This window comes from Mesoplodon mirus (genome assembly GCF_964341445.2).
Source record: "Mesoplodon mirus genome assembly, chromosome: 5".
NCBI classification, from domain to species: Eukaryota; Metazoa; Chordata; class Mammalia; order Artiodactyla; family Ziphiidae; genus Mesoplodon; species Mesoplodon mirus.
The window spans coordinates 74,815,067-74,830,272 of record NC_138980.1 but is presented as its reverse complement, the minus strand read 5'-3'; the positions used below and the strand labels follow the sequence as shown (position 1 = coordinate 74,830,272).

The following is a 15,206-nucleotide window of genomic DNA, read 5'->3' as shown; positions in this document are numbered from 1 at the left end:
CTGGAGGTAAAACTCACAAAAGTGTGGAGGTTCCTCTGATGACTGGGTCCCTCTTGAGTTTTTAACTTTCAGAGTTGTCCACACTGAGCCTTCAGCAATTCATCAATCACACTTTTGGGTTTCCCACCCCAGCAGTGGTTCACAGGGAGGTTTCTGTTCATGTGTTTCTGCTCTGGTAAGTCATTATTCTATGCATCCACCTGTCTGTCTTTCCATATTTTGGTGTAGCAGTTTACCATGTGACCTTACTTACTTCTTTGACAGATCTATAAAGAGTTGCTTATTTTTCAGTTTGTTCAGGTTTCTACTTGTTGTTAGGACAGAGTAGTGACTTCTAAGTTCCTTTCATGTTGGACCAGAAACTGGAAGTCCTCCAATTTTTCAAAATTCTTTATAACACTGGATCTCCAAGCAGCACTCAGCATAATTGGCCACTCTCCCTTTTAGGAGAAAAAGCTCTCCTCCTTTACCTTCTATGATACCATATGCTGTTTATTTTCCCCATTCTCTCTGCCCACTTTTCCTTTTCCACGTGACTGTAGAGTTTTTCAAGAATTGACCCTGGACCCCCTTTTCTTCCTTATTCTCTAGATACTCTTTCCCAGGTGATTTCACCCACTACCATGAATTTTAAAATATCTATAATATTGTATACTCCTGTTCTGTTTTCCTGACCTGGAAACTTACAGCCAGTGGCCCTTCCAACATTTTCATCTTTATGTGCCTTCAGATCTCCTGCCTTTCCTATCACATTATATAGCACCATTATCCATCAAAGCTGCTTAAGACACAAACCTAGAAGCCTTTATTGACACCTCTCACTCTTTCATCCTCTATGTCCAATCCATAAACTCTATAGGCAAAATTATCTTCAATCCACGCATATTTTTCCATCTCTCCTACAAAACATCCTAGTTAAAGCCACCACAATCTCCCACCAAAAACCTTTGCAACTTTCTATTAATGAATCTTCCTGCTGACACTCTTGCCCTCTTTCAATTTGCTCCCCAAAGTACATAGTGACCATATGGTACAGTGGAAAAAGTACAGGTTTTAGATTGAGAAAGACTTGTCACAAGCTCCTCAAGCATATTGGTTAATATCTAAACCTCATTTTTCTCAGCTATAAAATAGCTAAAAAATAAAACAAATGAAAAACTTACCTGATAGGAATGCTATAAAAAACATATAGTTAATGAAAAGTGCTTAGAATAATACTTTACACTGAGTAGTCACTCAGATAGTAGCTCCTGTTATATACATAATCAAGTCTGAATTCCTCCCCAAAGACCTCTAGACTCCAGGCCTAATGTACCGATTTACAGTTCCTTAGCATAGAACACTCTTCTGGCTACAAATCAAATGTGTTATTTTCACTTTAAATTCATTATTAATAGACATCCAATTTAAGGAAATTGGAAAATTTTTAAGTTTTAATCCTCTTTCATTAACTTTATATAGAGTATATATTTATGCAACAATACTGCAATCTAATTGCTAAGCTCCAAAAATGTTTTCCATTATTGGCTTAAATAGCTGAAAAATAATTCCTATAAAAGTGTTGTTTAAAAGAAAATAGTATGTCCCATATTAATGAAATTTATGGTTTATAAGGTTATTCTGCTTCAATACTTGCTTTTTTCTTTGTTTTTTGAGGGGTTGAAGGGTAATTTTTCTCAGCAAGTAAAACTCCACAAGATGCATTATCTATAATAAAAATATACTTTAGTATTTTAATTATTTAACCTGTCATTAACTCTAAGTACAGAAAAGAGAACTCAAATTTGAGGAAAAAATGGATTTTAATGACTATGATTTTGTAATAGTTTTAGAAGAAAAACTTAATATATGTTGAACAACCTGACTTGCTACAGAAAGGAGAAAGAATTCTTAAAAATACCTTTATCTCAAGAGCTCCAGGTTTCACAGGAGTAAATAAATTGTATATAAAAGATTTACCTTTCAATTAGTAGAGAAAGTTGCATGTGATTAGAATTCTTCATTAATTATCCTTCCATTTCTACTATCCTGTATTTTCAGTCTCTCCCTTTCTACTCCAACTTTCCTACCAGCATTTAAAACATACTCAGGCCTCTTTCATCTTACCAAAAACTTTATCTGTACCCCAAACCCTTTCCTGCTACATAGATCCCAATAGCCTTTCAAATCACCTCCCTCTGCAGTCCACTATCCACAATGTATACCTAAAATACAAATCTAATATCATCTGCTTAACACTCTTTAAAGGCTTTCCACTTCCCTCAAGTTAAAACTTAAGCTCCTTAAATTGGCATACAAAATCCTATTTTTATAATCACCGTATCGCTTACATATTTCCAGCCTCATTGCAGAGATTAAACATAGGATGCCCACTTAAATGTGAATTTCAGATGAATTACAAATTCTTTTTAGTTTAAGTATTTTCTGTGTAATAGTACAGCCTAGGCAATGTTTATGACATAATTATATTAATAAATTATTTGCTGCTCTTCTGAATTCTAATTTCACTGGGCATTGTGTATCTTTATTTGCTAAATCTGGTAAACTTTGAGGCTAATCTTTCCTCTCATCTCCATCTCCCAATGTAGAGAGAAGCTGTAGGTTTGAGAGTTCTGTAAAAGATAAAATTAGTACTAAGATTTGGTAATAGATTAGAGACAGAAATGACAAACAGGAAGGTGTTGAGGATGATCCCATGTTTTGGTTTATTAAGCTACATTTGTTGAGATGGAGGACACTGGAGGAGGAAGACTAGGTTAGGTCTTTTTTGTAACAATTCTCAGTCATCAACCCTTGTTTTATTTGATCTCTTGGAAAATTTTGTTACAGCTGTTTCTAAATGTTGAAGTGTTCCATTTACATTCTTTTTACATGTCTCTTTTCTATTTCTTTTCTCTTCCTAAGTAACTCACCTACTCTAACGGCTTAAAAACATCTATACCTGACTCTAAATATTTATCTGCAGCCCCAGTCTCTGCCCTGAACGCCGGACTCTTGTGTCACAAACTGCTTTCACGACATCTCCAGCTGAAGGTTAAAAAGCCTCTTAATGTTTTAATATTTTCTTAAGGTACTCCATATGTACAGTAATGGGAACAAAACTTATACTTACATGTATTCATCCATATAATTATCACCCAGATCAAGACATAAAATATTTCGAACACCCCAGAAATTTCCTATGTTTTTTCCCAGTCAGCACCCCCTTTTTAAAGATTACCTCTATTCTGACTTCTGTCAGCCAGAATAAGTCTTGCCTGTTCTTGAACTTCAAATATATATATAAAATAAATGAGTATATACCTGTTTGTGTTTGCATTCTTTCATGTAACAGTATGTACATGAGCTGACAGATCAAATTTAATATGCAGAAACCAAAGACTCTTAATTATTCTCCTAACTTGCTCTGCCCTACAATGTTCCTATCTCAAGAAATGATACCACCGTTCATCTAGTTGCTCAAACCAATAACTTAAGAGTCATTCTTGACTTTTCTCTTACTCAACAACCAGCCTAATCAGAAAATCCTGGCCCATCCGCCTTTAAAATATATTCCAAGTCAGACCACTGCAATCACTTTAGTCTCAAACACCATTATCTGACCATTACAGTAGTTTATCTGACAAGATTTCCTTGCTTCCACTCTTACCCCTTCGTCTATTATCCACATAGTAGCCAGAGTGATAATTCTAAAATATGTACCTGATCATGTCATTCCTCTGCTCTAAGATGCACTTATCAACACATTTAGAAAAAAAATCCCCACTCTTTGCGATGGCATATGAGACTACATTATACCACTTGCTCACCGACTACAACTTCAACCATTCATTTTTATTTCCTCATCTTGCTCCAGTCACACTAACCTCTTTTCTCTTCTTCCAACATGCTAAACACATCCCCATCTCATGGCCTTTTCACTTGCGATTCCCTTATGCCTGGCATGCTCTGCCACCAGATTTTCACATGGCCCACTCTCTCACTTCATTCAAGCTCTGTGCGAATGTCACCTCCTCAGAGAGGCCTATCCTGATTAGCCTGTCTAAAACAGCATCCCTAGTCACACACTCTGTTTTTACCCTTCTTTATTTTCTCTCATTACTCTTATTTTTGATGTTGTGATATATGTATTTGTTTATCTGTTTATTTTCTTTCTTTCTCCACTATAACATAAACTCTGTTAGGGCAAGAAATTTGTCATGTTCCCCAGCAACTAAAACAGTTTGTGTTATACTGTAGATGCTTAATAAATATTAGTTGAATGAGTGGAATTAAGGAATGATGACATAAGGTGTCTCTGAAACATCCAAGAGGAAATGTCCAGAAGGCAGCTACATATAAGGGTCTTACCTCAGAGGAGAGTCTAGAATGGAAAATTTGGAAGCCCTGCCTTTTATAGGACACTTATACATATCAGTGGGTAGACTGAACAGAGATTAAAATCTAGGAATCAGCCTTTAAGAACTCCCACATTTAATAGCTAATAGCAGTAGATAAGATTGCAAAGAAGAATGAGCAGGAGATGTCTGAAGAGTAATTTCTTGTTTGTTTGTTTCTATTACTAGACTATGAACCCTTGAGGCCAGGAATATAGCCATTTCTTGGTTTCCTAACACTTAGTAAAGAGCCTGACAAACAACTGGAACAAACTTGGATTTGCTGAATTAAGGAATGTGTAAAAAATAACTCTAGAGCAAGATGTAATTTATTTAATTTAAAATTTTAAGTCAATCAACCACATAAAAGTAAGAATACACAAGCATACATAATTACAGAATCAATATTCTGCCTTACTACCAGGCTTTATAAATAATATTTTCCACAGCCAAAATCTGGCAAGAACTAGGTAAAATCATGATTGTTTTTGATACCCTTACCAACTTTCCCTTTCATATCTTTCTTCCCTTGTTCACAAGTTCCTTAATTGTGATCTATAAAGCAAATCTTCCTTCTAAGGCTCACCCTCCAAGGTAGTAGGTGCTACTCTTTCCAAGGATGTGTGCTTTTACAAGTTTAGTTTTTATCACTAGATTCATTTCCCTTAGAACAGAAACCATCTTAAGCATTTTTATACCCACACTTCCTAACATAATACCTGGCATTTTCTAAATGCTCATTAAGACAACCACTTAAAGTGAAGACAACACCAAAAAACTCTTTTTTTTTTAGTTCATACAAACATTTATATCCATCAGGAGCAAAGCAAGCAATTCTTTAAATTTATCCCCAAACAGATGCTATAAAACTTCTTGCAGGAAATAAAGAAAATAGAAATCTGAAATACAATAGATGTTAATAAGGTTGTAAAGGTCTTGCTATGTTTATTCTAATAGTAAACTAAATAATAGAGAGCCAAAAATGCAAGGCACTTTGTTGATTCTTTTATTTTTCAATCATCACACATAACTCCAATGCATCTGTTTACTGATTATCTTCCTCTCCTATGACTGAAATTTGCAAGGTCAGGGAAAATATATCACTCCTTATCGGTATATATAGTAATACCTAGTACAGAATACATACTCAGTAAATGTTTATTAAATGAATTAATGATGGGTGCTGTGGGGATAGTTAAGACTTAACCTCACATATCTTCATTTCTTAAACACAACCACACTAAAAAGCACTCAGTTTCCTGGGCTACCAGTTTTCTTAACATATACTGTGGTACTGTGACAAAAATGAATAGAGGGAGTCAGGGTCAAGAGGGTGTACTAGGAGGAAACAAAATTCGCATCTCCTCACAACTAGGGCACCTAGCAGGCACCGGTGGGGGACCACAGACACCTAAGGGGATAGAGGAACCCCCAGCAACTGGTGATCTCTCCTTCTGGCTTGTTCCCCCACGCCACCCCACCTTTTTTTTTTTTCTTTTTTCTGTTGTGGCTTTATTTTACCTTGTTGCACATGTTTCAATTATAGTTTTATTTTTCCTAATATATTTTTCATCTTTCTAATTTTATTTTGTTTTTTTATTCTTTGATATTGTACTGCTCCTTTTTTTCTATTTTTCTTCTTCTTCTTATTTTTTTACCATGCCACGAAACTTGTGGGATCTTGGTTCCAAAGCTGGAGGTCAGGCCCGAGCTCCTGTGGTGGGAGTTCCAAGTTGAAACCACCGGACTAACAGAGAAACCTCAGATCCCAGGGAATATCAATCAGAGTGAGGCATCCCAGAGATCCTCATCTCAGCACCAAGACCCAGCTCTATCCAACTGCCTGCATACTCCAGTGCTGGATGTCTCAGGCCAAACAACCAGTAAGACAGGAATACAGCACCACAAATGAAAACAAAAAAATGAAGCAACAAAAAAAATATGTTACAGACAAAGAGCAAGGTAAAAACCTACAAGACCAAATAAATGAAGGCAAAATAGGCAAACTACCTGAAAAAGAATTCAGAGTAATGATAGTAAAGATGATCCAAAATCTTGGACACAGAATGGAGAAAATACAAGAAACACTAACAAGGCTCTAGAAGAACTAAAGAGCAAACAGTGTTGAAGAACACAATTAGTGAAATTAAAAATACTCTAGAAGGAATCAAAAACAGAATAACTGAGGCAGAAGAACAGATAAGTGAGCTGGAAGATAATATGGTGGAAATAACTGCCAGGGAGCAGAATTAAGAAAAAAGAATGAAAAGAATTGAGGTCAGTCTCAGAGACCTCTAGGAAAACATTAAACACACCAACATTCGAATTATAGGGGCCCCAAAGAAGAAGAGAAAAAAAGGGACCTGAGAAAATATTTGAAGAGATTATAGTCGAAAACTTCCCTAACATGAGAAAGGAAATAGTTAATCAATTCCAGGAAGCGCAGAGAGTCCCATACAGGATAAATCCAAGGAGAAACATGCCAAGACACATATTAATCAAACTATCAAAAATTGAGTAGAAAGTAAAAATATGAAAAGCAGCAAGGGAAAAGGAACAAATAACATACAAGGGAATCCCCATAAGGTTAACAGCCGATTTTTCAGCAGAAACTCTGCAAGCCATAAGGGAGTGGCAGGACATATTTAAAGTGATGAAAGGGAAAAACATACAGCCAAGATTACTCTACCCAGCAAGGATCTCATTCAGATTTGATGGAGAAATTAAAACCTTTACAGATAAGCAAAAGTTAAGAGAATTCAGCACCACCAAACCAGCTTTACAATAAATGCTGAAGGAACTTCTCTAGGCGGGAAACACAAGAGAAAGAAAAGACCTACAAAAACAAACCCAAAGCAATTAACAAAATGGTAATAGGAACACACACTTCGATAATTACCTTAAATGCAAATGGATTAAATGCTCCAGCCAAAAGACATAGACTGGCTGAATGGATACAAAAACAAGACAAGTATATATGCTGTCTACAAGAGACTCACTTCAGACCTAGGGACACGTACAGACTGAAAGTGAGGGAATGGAAAAAGATGTTCCATGCAAATGGAAATTACAAGAAAGCTGAAGTAGCAATTCTCATATCAGACAGAATAGACATTAAAATAAAGACTATTACAAGAGACAAAGGAGGACACTACATAATGATTAAGGGATTAATCCAAGAAGAAGATATAACAATTGTAAGTATTTATGCACCCAACATAGGAGCACCTCAATACATAAGGCAAATGCTAACAGCCATAAAAGGGGAAATCGACAGTAACACAATCATAGTAGGGGACTTTAACACCCCACTTTCACCAATGGACAGATCATGCAAAAGGAAAATAAATAAGGAAACACCAGCTTTAAATGATACATTAAACAAGATGGACATAATTGATATTTATAGGACATTCCATCCAAACACAACAGAATACACTTTCTTCTCAAGTGCTCATGGAACATTCTCCAGGATAGATCATATCTTGGGTGACAATTCAAGCCTTGGTAAATTTAAGAAAATTGAAATCATATCAAGTATCTTTTCCGACCACAACGCTATGAGACTACATATCTATTACAGGAAAAAACCTGTAAAAAATACAAACACATGGAGGCTAAACACTACACTACTAAATAACTAAGAGATCACTGAAGAAATCAAAGAGGATATCAAAAATACCTAGAAACAAATGACAATGAAAACACGATGACCCAAAACCTATGGGATGCAGCAAAAGCAGTTCTAAGGGGGAAGTTTATAGCAATACAATCCTACCTCAAGAAACAAGAAAAATCTGAAACAACCTAACCTTACACCTAAAGCAGTTAGAGAAAAAAACCCCAAAGTTAGCAGAAGGAAAGAAATCATAAAGAGCAGATCAGAAATAAAAGAAAAAGAAATGAAGGAAACAACAGCAAAGATCAATAAAACTAAAACCTAGTTCTATAAGAAGATAAACAAAATTGATAAACCATTAGCCAGACTCACCAAAAAAAAAGGGAGAAGACTCAAATAAACAAAATTAGAAATGAAAAAGGAGAAGTAACAACTGACATTGCAGAAATACAAAGGATCATGAGAGATTACTACAAGCAACTATATGCCAATAAAATGGAAACCTGGAAGGAATGGACAAATTCTTAGAAAAGCACAGCCTTCTGAGACTGAACCAGGAAGAAATAGAAAATATGAACAGACCAATCACAATCACTGAAATTGAAACTGTGATTAAAAATCTTCCAACAAACAAAAGCCTAGAACCAGATGGCTTCACGGGCAAATTCTATCAAACATTTAGAGAAGACTTAACACCTATCCTTCTGAAACTCTGCCAAAATACAGCAGAGGGAGGAACACTCCCAAACTCATTCTACGAGGCTACCATCACCCTGATACCAAAACCAGACAAAGGGGCTTCCCTGGTGGTGCAGTGGTTGAGAGTCCACCTGCTGACACAGGGGACACGGGTTTGTGCCCTGGTGCAGGAGGATCCCACATGCCGCGGAGTGGCTGGGCCCATGAGCCATGGCCACTGAGCCTGCGCGTACAGAGCCTGTGCTCTGCAATGGGAGAGGCCACAACAGTGAGAGGCCCGTGTAATGCAAAAAAAAACAAAAAACAAAAAAAAACAAAAAAAAAGAGACAAAGATGTCACAAAGAAAGAAAACTACAGGCCAGTATCACTGATGAACATAGATGCAAAAATCCTCAAAAAAATACTAGCAAACAATCCAACAGCATATTAAAAGGATCATACACCATGATCAAGTGGGGTTTATCCCAGGAAGGCAAAGATTCTTCAATATTCGCAAATCAATCATTGTGATACACCATATTAAAAAACAGAAGGATAAAAACCATATGATCATCTCAATAGATGCAGAAAAAGCTTCTGACAAAATTCAACATCAATTTATGATAAAATCTCTCCAGAAAGTACGCATAGAGGGAACATATCTCAACATAATAAAAGCCGTATAAGACAATCCCACAGCCAACATCATTCTCAATGGTGAAAAACTGAAACCATTTCCACTAAGATCAGGAACAAGACAAGGTTGCCCACTCTCACCACTATTACTCAACATAGTTTTGGAAGTTTTAGCCACAGCAGTCAGAGAAGAAAAAGAAATAAAAGGAATCCAAATTGGAAAAGAAGAAGTAAAACTGTCACTGTTTGCAGATAACATGATACTATACATAGAGAATCCTAAAGATGCTACCAGAAAACTACTAGAGCTAATCAATCAATTTGGTAGAGTAGCAGGATACAAAATTAATGCACAGAAATCTCTGGCATTCCTATACACTAATGATGAAAAATCTGAAAGAGAAATTATGGAAACACTCTCATTTACCATTGCAACAAAAAGAATAAAATACCTAGGAATAAACCTACCTAAGGAGAAAAAAGACCTGTATGCAGAAAACTATAAGACACTGATGAAGGAAATTAAAGAGGATATAAGCAGATGGAGAGATATACCATGTTCTTGGATTGGAAGAATCAACATTGTGAAAATGACTATACTACACAAAGCAATCTACAGATTCAGTGCAATCCTTATCAAACTACCAATGGCATTTTTCACAGAACTAGAACAAAAAATTGCACCATTTGTATGGAAACATAAAAGACCCCAAATAGCCAAAACAATATTGAGAAAGAAAAACACAGCTGGAGGAATCAGGCTCCCAGACTTCAGACTATACTACAAAGCTACAGTAATCAAGACAGTATGGTACTGGCACAAAAACAGAAATATAGATCAATGGAACAGGGTAGAAAGCCCAGAGATTAACCTATGCACATACAATCACCTTATCTTTGATAAAGGAGGCATGAGTATACAATGGAGAAAAGACAGCCTCTTCAATAAGTGGTGGTGGGAAAACTGGACAGCTGCATGTAAAAGAATAAAATTAGAACACTTCCTAACACCATACACAAAAATAAAATCCAAATGGATTAAAGACCTAAATGTAAGGCCACTCTAAAACTCTTAGAGAAAAACATAGGTAGAACACTCTATGACATAAATCACAACAAAATTCTTTCTGACCCACCTCGTAGGGAAATGGAAATAAAAACAAAAATAAACAAATGGGACCTAATGAAACTTCAAAGCTTTTGCACAGTAAAGGAAACCATTAACATGATAGCCCTCAGATGGGAGAAAATATTTGCAAATGAAGCAAATGACAAAGGATTAATCTCAAAATATACAACAGCTCATGAAGCTCAATATCAAAAAAACAAACAACCCAATCCAAAAATGGGCAGAAGACCTAAATAGACATTTCTCCAAAGCAGATATACAGATTGCCAACAAACATATGAAAAGATGCTCAACATCACTAATCATTAGAGAAATGCAAATCAAAACTACAATGAGGTATCACCTCACACCAATCAGAATGGCCATCAACAAAAAAATCTACAAACAATAAATGCTGGAGAGGGTGTGGAGAAAAGGGAACACTCTTGCACTGTTGGTGGGAATGTAAATTGATACAGCCACTATGGAGAACAGTATGGAGGTTCCTTAAAAAGTTAAAAATAGAACTACCATATGACCCAGCAATCTCACTACTGGGCATGGACCCTGAGAAAACCATAATTCAGATAGAGTCATGTACCACAATGTTCACTGCAGCTGTATTTACAATAGCCAGGAGATGGAAGCAACCTAAGTGTCCATCATTGGATGAATGGATAAAGAAGATGTGGCACATATATACAATGGAATATTACTCAGCCATAAAAAGAAATGAAATTGAGTTATTTGTAGTGAGGTGGATGGACCTAGAGTCTGTCATACAGAGTGAAGTAAGTCAGAAAGAGAAAAACAAATACTGCATGCTAACACATACATATGGAATCTAAAAAAATGGTTCTGATGAACCTTGGGGTAGGACAGGAATAAAGACACAGACGTAGAGAATGGACTTGAGGAATGGGGATGGGGAAGGGTAAGCAGGGACGAAGTGAGAGAGTAGCATTGACATATATACAGTAGCAAATGTAAAATAGATAGCTACTGGGAAGCAGCTGCATGGCACCGGGAGATCAGCTCAGTGCTTTGCAACCACCTAGAGGGGTCGGATAACGAGGGTGGGAGGGAGACGCAAGAGGGAGGGGATGTGGCAATACATGTATGCATATAGCTGATTCAGTTTGTTATACAGCAGAAACTAACACAACACTGTAAAGCAATTATACTCCAATAAAGATGTTAAAAATAAATAAATAAATAGGGGATTATGAAAATGATTAGTTTCATTACTAATTACCTGATTCTGAATTTGCAGTACTCTTTGGTTTTGGAGAAATACTTGGGTCTGCTAACATCATCATGCTAGAATAAGAACAAATTAATGGGATTCTTTTACTCTTTCAGTAACTTTTGAGAATCCTCAAATAATACTTAAAGACATTTGTATGCAATCAATTATCCTATAGAAAAAATAAAACTAGTTAGAAAAAATGCTAACATATCTATATGAACAAATAGTTTCATAATAAAGGGCAATATACTTATACATTCATCAGTGTGAGACAATATGTGTAGAGGACAAAGCATAGTATTTAGAATCAGACAGACCTTGATTTAAAGCTCAGTTCTGCTACTTATACTTCAGTGGCCTTGGGAAAGTTACTTTACCTGTCTTGAGTCTTGATTATCTCATTTATGGAAAAGGAATAGCAATCTTGTTTTCCAGGATTCGTTTTTTTTTTTAAAGAAATGATATCTCATTACCTTTTTACAGAAAACATTTATTTATTTATTTTGGCTGTGCTGGGTTTTAGTTGCAGCACGCAGGGTGTTCTTTGCGGCAAGCAGGATCTTTTTTTTTTAGTTGCAGCATGTGGACTTCTTAGTTGAGGTATGCCGACTCTTAGTTGCAGCATGACTCTTAGTTGTGGCATACATGTGGGATCTAGTTCCCCAACCAGGTATCGAACCCAGGCCCCCTGTATTGGGAGTGTGGAGTCTTACCCACTGGACCACCTGGGAAGTCCCTTGTTTTCCAGGATTCTTGTGGTAAGCATCTCAAGTAACATTAGAGATAATACTTTAAAAAAATTAATACTCTGTTCTATTTTATACTTTCACAAATGAGACTGCCCCCAATCCTATCCAAATGTGTAAAAGAGGATTAGCTATTACAAGAGGAATACAAAATAATCAAAGCTCAGCCTTTGACCACCAAAGTGGAATTTCTGAGTCCCCAGCAAGAGAGTGGAGTTGAAAACTAAATGTGAGAAGATGATTTTTAAATTCCTATTACTGCCTTAGTGAAAAGTTGAACTCAGTAAGCAAAAAAGTATTTTATTCCTTCATATTTCCCCTTTAAATTTATCCTGTTAAAAACTATAATTCAGAAAGACACATGCACCCCCATGTTCATAGTAGCACTATTCACAATAGCCAAGACATGGAAACAACCTAAATGTCCATCAGTAGATGGACAGGTAAAGAAGATGTGGTACATATATACAATGGAATACTACTCAGTCATAAAAAAGAACAAAATAATGCTATTTGCAGCAACATGGATGCAACTAGAGATTATCATACTAAGTGAAGTAAGTCAGAAAGAGAAAGACAAATACCATATTATATCACTTATACATGGAATCTAAAATATGACACAAATGAACCTACCTATGAAACAGAAACAGAATGACATACATAGAGAACAGAGTGGTGGTTGCCAAGGGGGAGAGGATTGGAGGAGGGATGGAGTGGGAGGTTGGAGTTAGAAGATGTAAGCTTTTATATAGAGAATTTATAAACAACAAGGTCCTACTGTATAGCACAGAGAATTATATTCAATATCCTATGATAAACCATAATGGAAAAGAATATTTTAAAAAGAATGTATATATATATAACAGAATCACTTTGCTGCATAGCAGAAATTAACACATTGTAAATCATCTATACTTCAATAAAAAATATTGGAAAAAAATCAGATACAAAAAAATTAATTCATCCTGTCAAAATAGTACTTTCTTGCCCCTTTCAGGTGTATTCTGTTGCTTTTGTGGTATTCTCTGGCCTATAAGTAGTCATTTTTAGGTAATAAAAAGCCCAGCATAATATCACAACACTAAACTCTTATTATCCAACTTAAACCTCTTCCTTTTCCCAACTTAGGTCTAATTTAGACTCATAACCTGCAGTGAGGAAAGCAACCATCGCTGTTTTTTCCCTCTATTTCTTGCTCTTTTTCCTTCCCCATTTGTTAACTACTTTTTAGGATCCTTTGGCATTGGAGTAGCAGGAAGGAACTGTAGAAAAGGTCTTTCCTGATCTTAACTGAAACTATTATAATATGTCCTTGGTGCCCTTTGGGCATGACAGATAACCAAATGCTGACTCTTTCAAACCTGAAGTCGTTTTTTTTAAATAAATTTATTTATTTTATTTTTGGCTGCGTTGGGTCTTTGTTGCTGTGCGCGGGCTTTCTCTAGTTGCAGCGAGTGGGGGCTACTCTTCTTTGCGGTGCGTGGGCCTCTCACTGCGGTGTCTTCTCTTGTTGCTGAGCATGGGCTCTAGGTGCGCAGGCTTCAGTAGTTGTGGCTTGCAGGCTCTAGAGTGCGGGCTCAGTAATTGTGGTGCACGGGGCTAGTTGCTCCGCGGGATGGGGGATCTTCCTGGACCAGGGCTCGAACCTGTGTCCCCTGCATTGGCAGGCGGATTCTTAACCACTGCACCACCAGGGAAGACCAAACCTGAAGTATTTTGAAGGGTTCGGTGATAAGATTTCCCCATCTCTGGGGCTCTCTCACTTGCTCTTTATGATGTCCTCAGCTTTTCAATTTGATGGTAGAATTTCCAGTCTCTTTCAGTCAAGTTTATTTTGTCCTTTCCAGGAAGTCGTATTGGGCATGATCCCTTTCAAGAAGATCCCTTCTGTGGGATCTATGTCTGACATCTGGGCAATATGCACAAATCTTTGCTGTGCCATACTCTGAAAGTATTTCTAGTGTCCCCTTTATCAGCCATTCCAAAGCATCTAACAGACCTTCTTGCTTTTAGCTTTACCAGGTGTGAGTCAGAAACCAAATTCCAGGGAACATATGTTGAACTTTCCAAATGGATCTCTGGGAGCTTCTCTCTTGTGTTGAGGTGAGGGAGAAGTTTCCCCCTCTCCTTGCATATGACACCAATAACTCTTATCAAAGAAATAAACATTCTTGATCATTTCATCCTCTCGGTGCATTCTTTGTCTTTTCTTAAATAGCTTAGAGATTGGTGATGGTCTAATGTTGAAAGAATTAGGTTTTGATCTCACTTATTACAAATTCTACATAGATGGTTCTACACAGAATAGGGGATGGGGTAATTGTCATTTTTATTTTGTTCTCATCTATTAAGGTCACTGTCCAAACTCTAAGACTACATGAAAGCACATTTAACATCCTGATACATTCCTCAAGGTCCTATTAACATATATAGATTAAGTCTTGTGGACAGAACCACAGAGTTTTACATGAACTACAGAGTTTTACTATAGGAACTCATGTGACCTAAGATATATCCCTCCTCTACGCTTTCCAGCCTAAAGGTTTATTGGAAAGAGAAAGGGGACAGAGGCTTAGGAAACAAGCAGTTAGACAATGGGGACTGACTTCTCTCCTTCAAGCCAAAAATCTGGAGGTGGGGGTAAGAGGTGTGATGATGACATTAGAAGAGGTGAAGAGAAAGCCCAAAGTAGAGGGCATGTGCCAAACTCCCTGTTTAGAACTCTAGGAGAAAACATCCACACAAGGTGGAAACTCAACATAAAAATAAGAGCTTGGGATACTCAGGCAG

At 36.7% G+C, this 15,206-nt stretch overlaps 1 protein-coding gene across 1 annotated transcript in view; it reads right to left on the bottom strand.

Annotated features, from left to right (window-relative positions):
• The window catches only part of MEIKIN (meiotic kinetochore factor), a gene marked incomplete at both ends in the record, with an annotated part of 122,241 nt that overhangs the window by 76,183 nt on the left and 30,852 nt on the right, over nt 1–15,206 (bottom strand). Inside the window, 2 exons of the mRNA XM_082623298.1 lie at nt 1,637–1,707; nt 11,674–11,738. Of these exons, the coding sequence (XP_082479424.1) occupies nt 1,637–1,707; nt 11,674–11,738 (136 nt within the window). The remainder of the gene's footprint in view (nt 1–1,636; nt 1,708–11,673; nt 11,739–15,206) is intronic.